At 37.7% G+C, this 19,918-nt stretch overlaps 1 protein-coding gene across 5 annotated transcripts in view; it reads right to left on the reverse strand.

Moving 5' to 3' along the window:
• Nucleotides 1-3,606: 3,606 nt before the first annotated feature.
• znf711 (ZFX family zinc finger ZNF711) overlaps nucleotides 3,607-19,918 on the reverse strand; it is a 280,678-nt gene continuing 264,366 nt past the window's right edge. Inside the window, exons 3-6 of one of the 5 annotated variants that reach the window (XM_087280592.1) lie at nucleotides 11,379-11,919; nucleotides 10,944-11,081; nucleotides 10,385-10,516; nucleotides 3,607-7,849 (exon numbers count right to left, since the gene is read on the reverse strand). In XM_087280592.1, the coding sequence (XP_087136718.1) occupies nucleotides 6,672-7,849; nucleotides 10,385-10,516; nucleotides 10,944-11,081; nucleotides 11,379-11,463 (1,533 nt within the window). In that variant the 5' untranslated portion in view covers nucleotides 11,464-11,919 and the 3' untranslated portion in view covers nucleotides 3,607-6,671. Of the gene's footprint in view, nucleotides 8,492-8,742; nucleotides 10,517-10,943; nucleotides 11,082-11,378; nucleotides 11,920-19,918 lie in introns of those variants that run through there. The other 4 variants (XM_087280591.1, NM_001105523.2, NM_001365610.1 and 1 more) reach the window with 4 other exon arrangements.

Consider the following 19,918-nt stretch of genomic DNA (forward strand, 5'->3'; position numbering starts at 1 on the left):
GCAAGGAGAACAAATCACACACTGTCTTGAGAGAACTAAGATTGCACAGGCATTACATGACTCAGATGTTCCAAGTCACCTTTAAATTCCCGAAGCAAATCAAAAATAAAATATTTGGGGAACAATATGTTCAGACAACGTGTTCCTTTTGCATTTTAACATGCAAATGGCAAATGCGTGGACAACATCTTCCTTATACCACATACTTTCTGTTGTCTGCAGTTCCCTTCTGGCAATAATGGCTGCCATTTCAAGTGCAACATTTAACAAGTTTTTTAGGGTCAGAAAGACACTTAATTTTAAGGGATTTTTGTGATGATTCTGCTGTTTGTCTAAGGGGTGTAATATAAAATCCCAGAGTATGCAGTTTTCAAACAACTTAAAACAGCTGACTTCAACCCTGTTCTGACTGCACAGTTTTTATAGTTGGCTACAACAGTCACTGTTAGATAGAGTGATTTAGGTCTATAGTTAAAGATAAACATGTCTTTAATTTATTACAAATCCATCGTTATTGCTTCTGTCACTCCATAGTCTAATATAGTCAGCCCAAATCTGGCATTTGCCTATTAGCAAATTTGAACTGAGATGCTGAGTTTAGTGATCAATGGTCAAATCAGGAACTTGTGAAAATTAAGTTAATTAATTTTTATTATGACCAAAAGCTAGAGCCAATATTAAAGTAAAATTAAAGTAATACTTTAACACTTTTGTTCAAGTTAACATCAGGAATGGTGTTAGTAGTTCCTAGTTCCACCCAAAAATAGAAAATATATTGGTTCTTTAAAGTTGTGTTGCTTGTACCTGCTTCAAGAGTGGTTGACCATGGTTCATTGTGCACGTGTCATGACTATGAATGTCTGCAAGCAGAAACAACAAAGTCTCCAAGGTAAATTGGGAATTTCGGAACAGCAACCAACACAAGCAGCGTCTCCTTAAAAGATCTCCAGTTCAGTAATTCACTACAAAGATCTCTCTGCATGTGCCAGTTTATCCAGATTGCTCAAAGACTTCAAAACTTGCATTATAGCAAGGACTTTCTCAAATGTTCAAAACAAAAACACAGCTTCACAACCTTCTTTCAAGAAGACCCACACCTGCATGTTCCAGGCTTTATAAACTCTACCTTAAAGGAAAAAGAAGCCTGCGGGATCCGATGTCAGGACCGTCACCTCCAGAAATCTACAATCCCACATCTGCTTGTTTTATGCATCAGGACATCAGATACATACATCCAGAGTAGAAACATAAATATATTATTTTTTAAACCTCTATCAGAGACCTTGGCATAGTGTGTTTCAGTATACGCTATTTTAATTCTAATTAGATGTTTATAACAGATATCTATTAATGACAACTTCTTGAGTTAATTGGTATTTCAGAATAATGTTTATCTTATTAGAGATCTAGCTTATCTTTAGAGAAGAGCACAATACTCGATTTAATCACATTCATGATTCATTTTTAAAAACTTTGTTAATTGTACATTTAATAGTGTTTAGTGCGTCTGGAAAGTTTTCATAGCACTTCACTTTTTTCACTTTCACTTCACATGTTTTATGTTCCAGCCTTATCAAATTCATTTATTTCCTCAAAATTCACCTGTGGTAAATTGAGTTGATTGGACACGATTTGAAAAGGCTACACCTGTTTATATAAGGTCCCAGGGTTGACAGTGCATGCCAAAGCACAATCCAAGCATCAAGACAGAGGAATTGTCTGTAGACCTCTGAGACAGGATTGTCTCGAGGCATTAGACTAGGGAAGGTAGCAGAAAAATTTCTGCTGCTCTAAAAAGTTCCAATGAGCACAGTGGCCTCCATCATCCATAAGGGGAAGATGTTTGGAACCTCCAGGACTCCTCCTAGAGCCAGCAGGCCATCTAAGCTCCGTGATCGGGGAGAAGGGCTTTAGTCAGGGAGGTGATCAATAACCCGATAGTCACTTTGTCTGAGCTCCAATGTTCTTCTGTGGGGAAAGGGGAACCTTACAGAAGGACAACCATCTGACCAGGAATCCACCTGGAATTTCCCAAAAGGCATCTGAAGGACTCACAGAAACAAAATCCTCTGGTCTGATGAGACTAAAACTCTTTGGAGTGAATGTCAGGCGTTACATTTGGAATAAAACAGGCACTGCTCATCTTCATTCTAATGCCATTCCTACAGTAAAGCATGGTGGTGGCAGCATCATGCTGTGGGGATTTTTTTCACCAGCAGGAACAGGAGGATTAGTCAGGACAGAGGGAAAGATGAATGCAGCAATATGCAGAGACATCCTGAATGAAAACCTGCTTCAGAGTGCTCTTGACCTCAGACTGGGGTGACGGTTTATCTTCCAGCAGGACGATGTCCCAAAGCACACCAACAAAATATCAATGAAGTGGCTTCATAACAACTTGATAAATGTACTTGAACGGCCTAGCCAGAGCCCAGACCTAAATCCTATTGAATATCTCTGGAGAGATCTGATAATGGCTGTACACTGTGGCTTCCCATTCAACCTGATAGAGCTTGAGAGGTACTGCGAAAATGAATGGGCAAAAATTCAAAGACAGGTGTGCCAAGCTTGTGGCATCATATTCAAAAAGACTTGGGGTTGTAATTGCTGCCAAAGGTGCATCAACAAAATATTGAGGAAAGGCTGTGAATATTTATGTACATGTAATTTTTCTTTCTTTTTTTTTTTTTTATAAATTTGCAACAATTTTCCAGAAATATTTTTTCAAATTGTCATTATAGGGCATTGCGTGTAGAATTTTAAGGTGATGAATTAATTGAGTCCATTTTGGAATAAGGCTGTAACAAAAAAATGTGGAAAAAGTGAAGCACTATGAATGCACCGTATACTTGTTTATTCTTTTGTTAATAAATACACGCTTATTACAATTTCTTGTGTCTTTCTTGTGTTTGTATTTTCAGTAAGAGGCTCTACAAGTCAGATGATCTCACAAATCCTTTAGTTTGGCCAGACAATCAACTAATAATTACCCAAAACCCCAATATTTATATAAATAATATAATTAATGTTAATATTTGAGACAAACCAAAGGAATTATCTCTACATAAACTAGATAAATATCAATCAATCATCATCAATCATTGCAAGATGTCTACGACACAATGTCTGTCATGAAGAATCCAGTTGATGTCACTTACAGATGAGCTGGTTCATTTATTTGGGTTGCTCTAACTTCTTTCTAGTTACACTTTAGCTCTGGAGACAGAATGGAATAAATATTTTCAGCTACCCAGACACACAATTGTTTTGAAATATACACAGTCCATTTTATTTCAAGCGTTTGTAAAATATTTTTACTATTACTATAAAATGGTCCACCTTTTCTGTGATGATTTGCATTGGTTGACATTTTGTGTTAATGAAAGATGTTTGAGTTGGATGGAGTTTGTTTTATTCTTCAAAATTTCAAGAGAAAGCTATCATGTTTTATTATTATTATTATTATTATTATTATGGAGTGCACATAAAGGATTTTGTAGTCAAGGCCACCCTTAAAATGTCTTCTCTGGTTAATTCCCGGACTACTGAATTATTGAACTCACTGATACAATCAATAAGGGTATAGAAGAGCAACAGAGTACAGCATTTACAACTGACCACTTTAATAGCATAATACAACTCTTATATATAAGTAGATGGAGTTCAATTTTCATTGTTTTTATTTTTCATACATCTGAAAAGTGCCATTTGCTGAATGTCAATAAAACACCAGAGTGCAAAACAATTCTAAAGCAAATACATAAATACATTAATCAATTAAAACAAAACTAAAGATGTATTACCGCCTCACCAGTAGTCCATTGGTTGCCAATAGCAAAAAGAAAGTCAAGGAAATGCATTAATTTTATTTTCATGGATTATGCAAGTACCCAATCACAACATTAACAAACACTGCAATATCTGTACTGCTCACATAATTTTCAACACTAGGCATCTGCCAAACAACTGCATGTGCAGGTGAGTTTTGAACTAAGGTTGGAATTATTCAAAAAGCCACAAAAGTAATAGGCCTAATTCATAATTTAAGCATATTAACAATTTTTTAAATTGCTTTATCTCTCCAGTTTACAGGTCTCACTTAATGAAGTCTGTAACTACGCCTAAAAGTTATGATTACATAATCAATTAAACAGTTTTGTTTCACAGCATTAACCTAATACAACTGATTCAATTGTGAACAAAGGATGGCCATCACAATAATAATAATAATAATAAAGGTTAGATTTGCAACATCCATTTGATACTGAAATTGCAATATTTCTGTCATGATGTCAATTGTTAGAAGGGGTGTTCTGTAATTTCAAGAAACAGAACGTATTGTTCAGAACTGAAGATTTCAATCCTCTATTGTTGCAATCTTAAAACATGTTCTTATGAGACAGAGCTTATGTTTTACATACAGGAGTTAAAATAAGTATTGATCAGTCCCAATTTTTCTTGTAAACATACATATTCTAAAGGTGCTGCTGAGGTGCAATTGTACCAGATTTCAGTAAAACCCCGAACAATACCCAAAATTTAGTTTTTTCATTCTGAAATTATGTCATGTGCAATAACAATGAAATAACTTAAGGAAAAAGTACTGAACAACTTAAATGTATTTTAATACTTTGTATAAAAGTGATGACAGATTCCAGATTACTCTTGAATGGAGAATGGAGTTACAGGCATTGATCAGGTGTGATTTCCCCCCCGATACATTAACATTCTTCAAATCTTGACAGTTCTGTGGTTCTTGTCTATCAACTCTAATCTTTAGCTCTTATTTTCGATTGAATTCAGGTCAAGTGGTTGTCTGGGCCATTCCTAGCAGCTTTATTTTCTTTGTCTGAAACCAGCTAAGAGTTTCTTTGGCTGTGAGATTTCCGCTGCTGTCTGGCCTTTCCATGCCTTTCTACCCCATCCTTTCTTTGTGTGTTCAATACTTTTTTTCTGTGTCATTTAATTTGATTACACATCACTTAATTTCAAAAGCAAGTAGTTTTGTTGATTACTTTGGGTTGTTTACTGACATCTGGTGAAAATCCACAGCACATTATAAAAAGTGTTCTGAGAAAAAAAACAGTGACGCGTTTAGTACTTTTTTTATCCATTAGAGTGACTACTACATTTGGGTGTCTGACAATAAAATAGATTAAAACCGACTCTCTTCACCTCTTCTTATTAATAAAATTCACCATGTATGGTTTACTGCACTATAGTTGCAGGGTACTGCTGTTAACTACAGACATATAAGAAGTCAACAGCTATGCCAGTCACTGGTATATAAAGACATGCCTGTTAAGCACTGAGTTTTTTTCCCCGCACAAATACTTCTGGAAGGGGAATGGCTTCTTTGGGATGTGAATATTTGCCCACCCACCAAAAATGATCAACAAAGTAGCGACATTATAAAAGCAAAAGTTGTAAAAGCTCTTTTGTTGATTTGCATTTGTTAATGTATACGTCTATCGTAGCATAACTGAAACTTGTTAAAATATTCACAAGTGATTTATACTTGCTGAATTCAGTGCAAAAACAGATGTAAGGCATGACTCAAGAGATTCTAAATAATTGGCAGTATGTGCATGTTCATCGCATTGTTAACATTTCATTGTACATATACACTAAAATGTGCAACAGTATTCACAAAGTTAACAACACAGAGTGATATGTGAAGAATCAATCAAGACACCAGGATCGCAAGGAGCAAATGGTATGAAAGTCCTCAAAAAACATACTGGTTTAAACAGCACAATTTCTGATAACTACAAGAGTTGTTTAAATTAACATCATAATGGTTAAACATACCATAGATAACTGAATTATTTATTGTCCTCGGCCAAAAGAAAAAAAAACTAGCAAACAGCACATTTAATTCATAAAATGATGTAAAAAAAAGCCTAGTTAAGTGGATCGTGCGGATGTTTGACAAAATGCCAAATGCTCAGCTGACAAAACATATTTTTAAAATATTCGTTTGCAAGAACATAAACCTTGTGTAATGTGAATTGTAAAGTTGAGGAGTGATGTAGGATCTTTACATTGTGCAGTGAGTCTAGCCTAATTTACATCCGTGTACAATTCAATATGGCATCTATCATGACACCTATTGTTAAACTTGATCATCGTTTACTCACCCTTGAGTTATTTCAAACCGTTTTCTATGCTACACATAATTATTTGAATATTTTTATCCGGCTTTCAAACATTTGCCAACATGTGCACAAAATAGAAAAGCTTAAGTTTATGATGCCTTTATGTTGCGGTTTTAGCCTTTCTGATGCTAAGCTGCAATGAAATAAAGCAGCACAAGTTTTATGTGGCACTGCTTTTATGCTATCTCAATATAAAAGTCATTGTTTGGCACAACACAAGGGCAAGTAAATAATGACAATTTTTATTGTAGGGCAAACGTTGTTGAGGATTAGTATTTGCTTACTGAATTGAATCAAAGTGGGTAGAAAATATAGGCACTGGAGAATGAGCATTTTCCTAACTTTTTCTATGCAGACAAAACAAAAACAGACATGACCATACTGTTAACCACTTATACCCGCCTCAAATTTGATTTATGTTTTTTACATATTAGCAGACCATTAAATAAGGAATTTTTTCAATTTTACCATGTAAATGACAGCGTCAGATCTTGTCTTGTAGTTTAAAGATCGTTATAACAGGGTTTCCTTGTGATGTCGCATGATATGTTGGTTCTTTTCTGATGGCCGCCTGAAACCCTTCTTGCAGTAATCGCACCTGTGGGGATAGTCTTTAGTGTGGATTGATATGACATGCCTTTTGAAACCTGAAGCATCTGTAGTGTTGTACTCGCAATATTGGCATTGGTAAACCTTGCGGCCACTGTGTGTTTTCATGTGTTTTTTAAGTTCGTTCTGATGCCTAAAACCTCGCTTGCAGCGCTTGCATTTAAACGGCAAGTCCTTAGTATGAACAGAAAGAATATGGCGGCTTAGTGTGAAGGGGTCCAACGTCTTAAAATCACAGTGCCGGCACTGGTGTACTTTATTCCCCTTGTGGGTTTCCGAATGTTTTTTCAGTTCAGAGGGTCTGTGAAAGCCTTTTTCACACACGTCGCACTTGTGCGGAAAGTCTTTAGTGTGTACTGAGATTATGTGACGTTTCAAATCACTGGAATTGGTGCTTTTATGTTCACAATGGGGACACTGGTGAGTCTTATGACCCTGGAATATCTCAGCATGCCTTTGGAGCTCCTTGTCATCCGCAAACGCCTGTGGGCAATGGCCACACTTAAAGGGCAGGTCTGTCCCATGTTTGCTCTTTATATGAGTCTTTAAATTGGACTGGTCGGCACAAGAGAACTCGCAGTGCTGGCAATGGAAAGGTTTCTCTCCCGTGTGAGTCCGCATGTGCTTCTTAAGCTCAGAGGGGTGGCGGAAACCCTTAGCGCACTCTACGCAGACATGTGCAAAGTTTTTACTGTGCACGGCCAGAAGATGGCGGTTCAAAAGACCCTGCTCGGCAGTCTCATACTCGCAATACTTGCATTTGTGCAGCTTGGGCTCTTTGTCTCGCAGAATGAGCTTGTTGGAGCTGAGCGGGCTGGCCTCATGATATCGGCGAGTGTACTCCGTGTACTCAGGGATCTTTTCATTCTTGATGATGAGCTTGTGGCTTTCCAGATGGTTGTGGAAACTCACCTTCTTGTTGGTGGTGAATTCACAATCGGTGCACTGGTACTTCTTCTTGAACATGTGGTCCGGATGATTCTTCATGTGCCGTTTCAGGAAACCCCGTGATTTGAATTTCTTGCCACAGATGTGACAGGGGTATACAGTCAGTGGCTGCCCATCAGGACCAATGATTACAGCTAAAATAAAGAAAGACAATGTGCTGAAATTAATCAATTCCATATTATATTTTGAAATAAGACTATACCATCTATACTTAATCTCTTAAGATACATACAATCATGTATCCAGTGTTCTTTTAAAGGCTGTTACTTGTGTATTAATGCAATTTTTATTGAAACATTACTAGAACTTAATTACATTCGCCCATGTGTTGTCTTCTTTCAGACTAATGCAAAATTATAATTAAATATATGCATGTATATCCTCCTGGGGAAATGCCATCACACATGGAGAGTAACACTTTGGTAAACACTGAAATTCCATGTTGAACCACTCAAGTGAAATAGATCCTAGCCATTGGTTGATTCTACAAGAATTGTTCGAAGGTATGCATCTACAGTGTATGCAGACAGTGAATATCCGCTGTAAACTATCAAAACACATTTTCAAACATGTTCAAAATATCTTATTTAAATAGAAATAAAAATTCAAAAATAAATAAATGAAGACATTAAAATTTTTCAAGGATTTAAGATGCTTACTACCGTTAAATGCATCATTACCATCTTGTGAAAAAGGTCAACAGCTGTATTTGCCAAATTACAGTGAGCTTAGTGAGTCTTAAGCCATAACACTCACTGTGAAAGATACTATTTTTGCTAGACCATCAGTGGAGAAATCAGGAAACAGTGAAAGCACGTTCAGACTAGATCTGCGCGGGACATATTTTTCTGCAATACTGAAGTTTTTGTCCCACTACTTCTGACAGATTTGAGGAAATGCAAATGTGACCTTGTTGTTCATAACATTAGAGATGTCTGAAACTGCGATACACACCCAACTCTCAACCAGACAAAATGCTTCCACTATGGAAGAAGCAGGAAAAGTTGTTGTGCAATTTATCACTTGCTGATAAGTGAGCAGGTCTTAATGTGTCCTTTTTACTTTTAAGTTACATTAAGATACATTTATTTGCCTTTTTCAATTTATGTTTAAACATTTTGCAGGAATCCCATGGATAATATTAGAATGAACCATGTTAATCCATGATGGGACAGAATGGATTGTGGAGGCCTTAACCATAGATACACAAATAGGGAGTGATGTGTACGCACCATCGAACAGCTGTAATGTGTTTAAGAGAGAGAGCACACTGCAGCCATCAGGTATTCATGTGATATACATAAACTGCAGTCAGATACGTATACTCCAAAACTCGCTTCCCTGTTATATAAATGAAAAAATAAATATACAAACTTGAACTGCAATCTACATGCATACCCTGATAGGTATTGAGCATTATTTTTTATATGTGAGGAAAAAACAAAAGCACTACTGGTTTGGTTGCTGCTTCCCTCCGTCCCTTTATTTTATGATCGCTAGACTAAACTAAAAGATCATTAGGGCTTTAATTTCAAGAAGAATGAACATTTGTATAATTTGTCCATCTCACTATTATCATGTACCATTATACTACTGTTATCCAATCAATCAAAGCAACAGATGGAGCTCACATGAGGAAAACGGACACATTGAAGTTTAGCTTGAACAATGGCACAGCGAAGATACAAATGAAATATGAAACAAACAAATAGACAATTTCAATAATAATTTAGTCTCTTGTATAAACATATTGTATATTTATTATGGCAAGCATTAGTATAAATATCCTTTAGCATTGCAAATCATTGTGTGTTATATGTTCATGACTATTATCAAGCTACAGCTTAGCTGCTTTGGCTCACAGTATTTGGTAGACCCAAAACCCTTGGCTATTTCCCCTGAGGAAGCCTCGAGAAGGCCTGATAAAACCCCATTAGTGATTGTGGAAATGAGACTGGACCTGACATGTACTGGCTGACTCACTCATGCTCTGAGGGTTTTAATGAATATTAATGTAAATACAAACCCTTAAAATAAGTGATGAGGGTGTCTGGATGAACCATATTCCAGATCTGATTTGATCACTGACACTAAACACCAGTATTATGGCTTGTTTCCACTAAGTGGTAAGGCATGGTTTGGTACAGTATAAAATGTTTTATTATGTATGTTTCCACTGTCAGTTGTGAATGGTACAAAAATAGCAAACCGTACCACTTTTTAAATAAATAGAGCTAGACTTAAAGTAAAACACAGATTCATTATTAAATTCATAGCCAAAGTACAATTACAATTATGTAATACAAAATAATACACACAGCAATGAATCATGGCCAACCCAAGCTCAAACAAACCTTGTTGTCTTCTTTGATCAAAATTGTGCCAATCTGGTGACTGAGATTGCTCTTATCAAAAAAAAAAATTCTATTTCTATAAGATGTTATACAAAATTATATTTATGCATATACATTCAATTAGCCAGTACTGAAGCCAAATCTGATTTATGATAACAGTCAAAAATGTATACACCCAAATGTATATGTTAGTGAAAAATATTAAATAAAAAATGTAAAAAAAATATATATATATTTTAGATGCGACTTTCTATTGTCATAGACAGAGGAGTTCAAAAACATCCTGGATCAAACTGCACTTACAGAAGCTCATACCTGTCTGACACTGGCGTGTCTCTCCTCGCCTTCTCTTCTTAATCTTTTGCTTAAGTGCTCGGCTTGTGCTGATGCTGTCAGTGATCTGCAGGTAGGGAGTGGCAGCACCATTCTTACTTTCTAGACTGCTTCCTGTAGAAAAGCCATGACAGGTAAGGAAATTTGATTGAACATTTACAAGATATAAATGCACGAAAAATAAATAATATTGTTTCTTTATAGAAATTTTAAAGCTACATTTCATTGAAATGTACAGTTTACCCATCTTGAAAATTCTGTCTCTTGCAGCATAACAATTTTGTCAAAAGTATTAAGCCGACAATAAATCAGAATTTATAAATCATAATAATTAGAAATTCAGAAACTCAAATGTGCTCACATCTAGCACCTGCAAACTTCAACTTAAAAAACCATGTACTCTGTACAACATCTCTGATGCTCCATTACTACATTAAGCTGGTAGTAGGCAATTACAATTTCAGCCAGAACTTTCATTTTTGGTGAACTATGCATTCAAAGCAATTCTCATCTCCCGCTACAACAAAGTGAAATAAATGACCATAAGCAGTTGCCCAGGCTGCAGGAACAATGGTCTTGTTAACTGGTGAGTCCTCCATCTGAGCTTCTGTGATAGCAGGAGCCTCTTCTTCCCCAACAATGACCTCCATATACACCTGGTCAGTCATCTCCGAACAGTCTACATTAAGGACAGGTGACAAAAAAATAACACACTTTTCAATGGCTATAAGCATTGGTACTTGTTCTTAAATGGAGAGGGTTTTTTTCCACTGTGCTTAACCCTGGGTTAATCGCCATTCTAAATACTATTTTAACCCTGTATAAAGACATATTTAATGAACCTTTGTTTACTGTTAAATCAACAATAAAAAATAAATAAAAATGTTAAATAAAATAATAATGAAGAAAATTCATTTTCAAAAGCAGAATAACACATTTTTAACAATTTGAAGTGTAAAAGTCCTACAGAACGCACTTAAATCATCTTCTTGGTTGGCATCCTTTACAGCCATGTAGACCATCTTCTCTCTGGGCAGCCTTCCTGAACCCACTGACTCCATCACAGTGTGCCTACCAGGAAAATCACTCTCTTCTACCACCTCCGTGCTGCCTACAACACAACAGAACACAACACAAACACATTTATGTTAAAGGGATCATGATAACACATTTCTAAAAATAATAGTTTCATTAACTAATTTCTAGTAACTGATTTATTTTATCTTTGAAAAGATGACAGTACATAATATTTACCTAGATATTTTTCAAGACACTGCTAGTCAGCTTAAAAGGCAATTTAAAGGCTTAACTAGGTTAATTAGACAAGTTGGGGTAAATAGGCAAGTTGTTGTATAATGATGGTTCTGTAGACAATCGAAAAAATATAGCTTAAGGAGGCTAATAATTTTGACCCTAAAACGTGAAAAAAAATGTGTTTATTCTAGCTGAAATAAAACAAATAAACCTTTCTCTGGAAGAAAAAATATTTTCGGAAATACTGTGAAAATTCCCTTGCTCTGTTAAATGAAGTTTCACAAACTAATTTCGAGAGGAGCACGTGATATGATTGACTGCAGCTGGCCACTCATCTACACTCATTAGCTAGCCAATCAGATCGATCCAAACTCACTATAAATAACCTAGCTAAGATCTACACCCCTATCTTCGTTTTCCGAAGAAGCTGACGACAGGTCCTCTCTTGCTCCTCCGAAAGCTACTCACGGACAAACTGACCTCCTACTATTTTCAACTACAATACCACACCACCATTTCCATCATCGTCAGCATCTACAAAAACGACAACAACAGTGGACGTCTGAGATCTCAAGAGCAACAGCGCAGCTACAGACAAGAAGGAAAGCTCCGCGCTCTCCGAAACACCAGCCCCGCCTCAACAACACCCAGCTCAGCCGCGAAGTCGGCTCGAGACCGAGGCTCCAACAAGAGGTCGAAGGCCTATCCACTCCAGCCGGAACACAACACAATCCCAATCTCCGCCACGTACCTTCTCCAGCATCATCATGCGTCTCTCACATCCAACAAACGACCGTCATTGAACTCTTCGAATCTCCTAGACGCCGCAACCATGATTACAAGCCGCTGCATTAAACCCAGAAAGACCTTACGAATCCACGTCTAAACCGACTCCGCCCCCCTATGACATAACAACTACGCGCACCTGCTACACCTCTATCCCAAACAGACAATATCCCTGCAAAATCTTCCGGGGCAGTAAGGAAAGCATTAAAGCAATCTCGGAATCGGACATCCTGCAGTCTTCATTAATTAAATTAACATGAATAAGACTATATCCGGACATCAACGCAACTCCTGGATTTCCACCTCACCCTTCCAGATTGCAGCTCACCAATCCAGTACAACTCCAGCCCGCCTCTTCCAGCGATCCTGACCTCTTATCTATTCTTCCAAATCTCCTACATTAACCCAGCACTAAGAATTATCCATCCTACCTCGCTATATCCCCGCCTTCCCTCCTTTCACTTCTACACACTTGCAACTACGGCGGCGACAGTCTCATGGAAACTGAAATTACTTGTCGAGTTCTGCCTATATGTTTAATCTTTTATTGATTTATGTTTGCACCCTGATCTAATTTTTCTGTATTTCTCATTTCAGGTCTGTTTAACGGATCCCAGCCCGGTATCTCGGCGCTCCCTTCCCATATAACCTCACTAGCTCTCCACCAACGCTGAACCAGAAATCAAAGACCTTTTATCCGAGAAAGATAAATGAAAGACTCTATCCCAGTTTAGCACATTCATCAACCCTACTGGAAAGAGCATTAGAACGTTTCTAAAAACGTCTAATAACGGCTCTTTAATCACCTCATATATTCCACCCTTTTTCAGCTTTAATAGCATCATTCCGCATAAACATGACGCTTTAAATTATCACAGCATTAAACAAGCAATCTCTGATGAATCTAGACGGCGGAAAATTGGCTTGCAAGTCAACATTTCCTTGTCTTAAATTAAAACCTGATTCGGGCATCTCCTCCGAATTTCGGCATTAATCTGAGATTTTAATTCTATTAAGAAGTCCGTTTAATATGCGGACGCAGAAGTAGCCCATACAGGCCTGGCGCCAGGATATATCCTTTCATTAAGGCCTTATTCACATTTATTATTACTTTGCATTACTGCCTGAGTTACCGACCTAAAGCAATTAAATATTAATATAGCCTACTTTAGTATTAATATTTTGCAGTTTGGCTAATTCTTATTTGGTTATCGAAGGTTATGCAATACCTTTTATTAACGCAGATTATAGCTTCAGCGTCAACAGTGATTTTAATCATATTTTATTCACCTTATTTTCTTCCTTTTTATTTCAATAATAGGCCATAAACGTTTAAGTTTTAGGTAGATGCCCATGCAAGCTAATCCACGGTCAGATTCGTATAACCGGCAATAACCAATTGTGAAATCCGCATAACCGAGTTATCACGCCTCAAATACAAGCCTACAATGTTTTCTGGGGTTTAATTTTGCATGAGCAAATAGCAGTATAGCCTTACATATTTTTATAAATTATCATTTAGCCTACTCGCAGTACAAGTGAGAGGATGATCCGCAATCCACTTACGCACTTATTAAATTTATAACACAGTAACTCGACTTGCAGACCGATCACTTAAACGTAAAGGCATTTTATTGTGTCTTAACTGCTGCTAAATAATGGGATGTTTCCTTACACAACTGTAAAAGTGCGCTTCAGCATGTCAAAATGCGTTTCGTCAATTTTATTAATATTGATAATAATGAAAATAATACATTTAAATAATAATTAAGCCTATAGTGTAGACTACTATGGGATTGGGCAGTGAACTAAACATTTTAATAAGCTACATAACTAAAAACAAATGTACAGAGCGGACAGTCGCGTTTTTGCTCAAATTAATTTAACGGCAATATTATTTTGCATTTCTCTTTAGATCTTCAGAGAATTGTTTAAAGAATTAGTTAACCAAAACATGTAATTACTTAGGCTGCCATAGCCTCATGTCATTCACTAGTCCAGTTTTTCCTGCATGAGTTGAGTGCGCCTCCATCGCCGTGTGCACGTTTATAAGGACGCACCTGACCTGATGCGGGGACCACATATCTGGAATAGGAGCTTTAATCTCACAATTTCACAATTTAATTGCCATTTCATATTATACAATATTTAAACGTGTCTGAGGTCGGGATGACGGGAGTGTTAATTAACTACTGAAATAATTTTTAGAGTTAATAATCCTTTATGAAAACTGAGGGGCTCAAATTCTTCTGAGGGGGCGATGCCTCCCTTCGCCCCCCGTAGCGCCGGGCCTGAGCCCATTCATCCACACTTTTAAGCATTTGCTGGATTCTCGCCAATAACCACGGCGTTTGCACGTAGTTCATCTATTAGATAATTTCCTTATATCTCCCCCATAATATCTTCGAGCCAAAACCTAGTGACAGGTCTCTAATATTGGCATCCCCATCGCGGATGAACGTCCGGCCAAGCCCGTCTAGAATTCTTAAGCATCAATTGAAATAAAATAATAATTTACAAGCTTCTTAATCTAATTTAATCGACTTAAATTAGCTCTCTTTTTATCCTTGAAGACCAAGTTCATGATAAGCTCACACTGCTGTCCAACCTAGGACACTAAAAACTCACGCGCAGTATTCCGCAGGGATGGCTTTCTGTCACTCGCCTCCTTCAACTCGCAGCACCAGTCCCTGTAGTAGATGAAGTATCTATCCATTCTCGGCCGTAACAATCCCGGCCTGAAAGGAGTCGCGCACCGGAGGCGCCGCATAGCGCTGTGACGCGCGCGCTCATGACAAGGGCTGGTAGGCCAATACAAACCAGACACACATAATTAATATTTATTTTATGAAACTATTTAAATGTACAATAGCGCTCCGCGGCGCCGTAGAATACAATTGTTCTAAAGTGAGGCTGGGCACTGCGGACAACAGCTGGACATCAATGGCTGACGGCGGCGCCGGAGCACGCACCCCGACTGAACATGTCAAGAATTCCAAACGCACGGCGAGACGCAGCGCGTCTCCGAACGGCGCTAAAAGTGCGGGGTCCGCTTCATGTTTTACTTCCTTAGCGCTGGAATAGCTGCCCATTCATTTATAAGCGATCCAATTCATCCCCAGTATATCCTCTTACACAGCACCGTTACAACGAAGCCGCTGGTCACTGCCCTAATAAAGGGCGTTATCATTATGCTTAAAGCGGCTTCTCCATCGCTACATTTGGACTTTAGCCAAAAACGATTTATTATAACGGCTGTATCATGTTCCTAGTTGCATAAGAATTGCTGACTCTCTTTCTTGCTTATTTCCAGTAACTGGTACCGGAAGCAGAGCCATCCCTCCTTTTGAGATGATATCCCATAACCACTGCATACAATTTGCATCAAGAGCCATATGTAACCCCAGAACATTTCAATAGTTCCTCACTGCTCAGCTCATCCAATATCCCATTCCCCACTCAACAATTCTATTCCTGATTCCCCGCTTGCATTCAGACTATACGTTACACCTCATACCTACAATTCACACAAACACATCCAAGACAACTCTATCAAGAGTTATTAAGGGGAATTTAAAAAATTGCACAAACTCGCATACGGCTCCTTTTCAGATCCTATTGCTAATTCCCAATGCCACCACAGCTGCACACAAGGGCTATCTCAACAACACATACAAACACTTGGAAGGTGGTCTTCCGACGCCTTTAATTCTTACATTTAAGCTGAGCCACAGCCATCTCAAGGAAGCTCTGAAGACCCCTACCAGCAGACACGCTAATTCCAGCGGCCAAGGGCACAGGCATAATCCAGGGATATGACAAGACCCAGCTATGCCAGCTCCCCAGGAGCGGAAGAGCTACCCAACCACGCAAGGGCGCGGGCATGACCCAGCCTCCTAACTGCCTTTCCTTCTTATAGCTTGAGTTGCACTCAGCTTTCTCTCCCTAGTCACTCCCCTAACTACAAGTTGAAGTTCCTCCTGCCCAAGATCCCCCCCCTGTCACCCCGCCCCCCCAGGCCGCTGCCACAGAAGTCTCCACTGCCCCCACCCCATTTTTTAGGACTTCTGTAGGACCCCGCCCCATGGCTCCGAACCCCGTACAATGTTACACAGAGCTTCGATTCCCGAAGGAATCATATTAGCCTTGCCCCAGCCCTAGCTTTTTATATATTATATATCATTTCTTATAATGCTATATAATATAGCCTTATTTATTTATTTATCCTCTCTGTTTGATTTTATTTATATAAATTTATATTCATATGCACCCACGCATATAAATATTAATTTATATGTAGTGCTGCCACCCTCATGCTCTGTTCCCGCTGGAACACTCCCAGAGCACCTATTATGCCCGTCACCCTCCAGTAGGTGTCTCCATCTCCCCCTCATCTCTCCCGACTCCTACTGGAGTTGGCCAAAATAGCTCACCCAACCCCGAGCTGTGACACGAGCATGAGTCACGTCACTGACCCTCCCTGCCCCTAGACCATTATTTTTCTTTATTCTTATTTATTTTTCACATTTATCTTTTATTTTTTAAATTTATTTATATATCTATATATCTATATGCACCCACGCATATAAATATATATTTACATATAGTGCTGTCACCCTCAAGCTCTAACTCTCGCAAGAGTTGCTCCCAAGCATTCGACCCCCGCAGGGGTCATCGCCCAACTGCCACTCACCCTTCAGCTGGGGCCTCCACCCGCCCTCCATCCTTCCCGTCCCTAGCTGGAGATGGCACTTGCAGCTCTATCTCCCGCTGGAGAGCCCAAAAGAGCTTAGACTCCCGCTGGAGTCAAGTAATATTGCCCTCCCAAGGCCTTAGTTTTCCCCTTTATATATATATATATATATATATATATATATATATATATATATATATATGGTCAATTCCATGAAAATGTCAACCTTATCATGAAAAAATAAACTTTTGACCAAAATAACAAAACCTATTTAAATTTGCTCATTAAGGTCTATATTTTATTGTAATGATGTGCTCTTGTTGAATTTTTAAGGAAATTGGTTTGTTTATCCATGAAATATGAGGATTGTGTCAATGGTAAATTTCATTATAATCCAACCACATTTCGTGCTTTAGAATAAGGGATTAAAGACTCACCTTTTCCATGCTTTATGTTAACAGTAATCATTCTGCAGAAGGATTGGAGTCTGTAGTATAAATAATTACCCTTACTTTTTCATAACATTACTGCCCTTTTGATTTATGAGCTACATATTTAAGACATCACGCAGCTTCGCTCACGTGTCACGTCCGTAACGATTTAATGAAAAAGTTTATATTGTGGAATAAATATAATAACAAATAAAATGAAACTTTGTATACAAAGCCAAAATATGTCCATACTAATAATGATCGCCAACTCATCTCAGGTCTTTGCTTTAAACAACTACAATTTTGCGTTACGGACGTGACCATTTTTGAACTCCTTATTAATATAAGCCAATGACTAGCGCATATTTGTTCATTATGATGCTGCATTACAATTACTGACTTACAGTACATAACATCCATATGTTATATCAAGAACTGAACATTTCTGTTAGCTATAAACCATTTTAGTAACATTTCAAAAATAAATGTTTAATAAAGAGAATAACATTTTACATGCCATAATCTTGGCGCATAATCTTGGTGTTTTGGCGATGCAGCACCTTGTGTTGAAGCACTTCTTGTTTCTTTTGTAGATAGGGTAACTGACCGTCAAATAATAGATCAAATAGTTAAGATACAATTTATGCCAAACTAGGAATGCTGATTTCGATTCATTTTGCCAATCAACAACCGCTCGTTAAGCGATATTAACCGTTCACAGATTAATATCAAAATATTATTTAATAAAAAAAATTTGACGTGCCTATTTTGTCTGACACATTAAATATTGCATTTTAAAATACTGATTTAGGTTAATTTAACATGCAAACAGCATACAGAAGGAGCATCTTCACGCACCTGCAGTGTTTTTTAGCAGCACAGAATAACTGAATAAACTAACAAAAATAATAAAATAAATCCTGCTCTAAACCTTTTTACTTAAATGACAAATTAAGAGTACAAAACGAAAACATGACTGAATGCTTTTTAAGAATCGGCATAGACTGTCCAATCGTGTTTTTTTTTTCTTCCGTCAATTAAACAATATTAGGCTAGCTCAAATAGATTGCTTTACGGAAAAAATGCATTCAATCAATGCTCCGCTGTTATAATATTACAAAGCCTGTCAACATTTTTAATAGAAGTCATTTTAAAGATTATGTCTTAATTATGATTTATTAGCCTATTTCCTCTGTCTTACTTGCGGTTCATGTGCGCGCGCGCGCTGAGTATAAGGAAAGATAATGACAATGAACCATAAGGCTTTGAACCTATACTTTTTGTTAAATATAGGCTAAGGATATAACAATTTTGTTATTTACATGTGATACTGTATTAATTTGCATACATGTTTTATAAGCTGTTGAGTTTATGACGCGGCTCCAGGCTGCACAGACGACCAGCATCAGCGCTGGTTCGTCAACTCCTGTGTCAACTCCTGTGTCAAACTGTGGCCAGAATATCCTTCTTTCATTTTGCTTCTTTGGCAAAATACATCTGTAAGCACGTGTTTGCACGTGTTACTGTTCTGCGAGTTAACAAATATGTGTTGCTCATAGAGGCCGATCACAACGAACGCGCTTTTTCATTCCAGAGACGTTAGGCGCTCCGCAATGCATTTTATATTGACAAGAAAAAAAGGAGCGCGGTGCTCTTTTGTATGTCACTATTGGTAACAACTGAATCAGCTGGTCTATTTTGCGCTAATGTTGCTGTCAATTTTGTCATAATTTAATTTTTAAAATAATGTTATAAAATTCAAGATTTGTAAAGTCATACAACTTTGGATGACTTAAAAGAGCGACCACAAGTCTCTACTCCGTTATTAAAAAGTTCGCCGTATCTTGACAACACACTTTGTCACCTCAAAGGAAACCCCGCCTCTGCTTTCATTTGATTGAAGAATGAAAGACGCCACTGAGGTAACATGCTTTTCCTCTGGAGCTCACAAAGCGGGCAATGGCAAAACGCGAGGCGCCCATGCAGGGTGCAAAACCAATAACCTCCATGCATTTGGTCTTTTCCCATTGCTCAAAATGTGCACGCCATGGGTCAGGCTGCAGGCACTTGCACAGGCCACAGCGGAGTTTTCATTTCATGCAGAGCATAAATATGTTTTTTATTTTATTAATTAAATAACCATTTATAAAGATAAATTATCATAGCGATACAATTAATTTTCCAAGCCCTTTATCCAAAATCTAAGCACTTTCAAAGCTGGAAAATAGGCTATAGCCTACATTAAAATGAAAACATTTTCAAAGATTTTAAGCACCCGGCAAATGTGCTTGAGTGCTTATTAAAATTATTTTACAGGCGGCAAAATAAGAATAAAATCTTGATATTGATCTA

This window comes from Danio rerio, chromosome 14 (assembly GCF_052040795.2).
Source record: "Danio rerio strain M-AB ecotype USA chromosome 14, GRCz13ab, whole genome shotgun sequence".
NCBI lineage: Eukaryota > Metazoa > Chordata > Actinopteri > Cypriniformes > Danionidae > Danio > Danio rerio.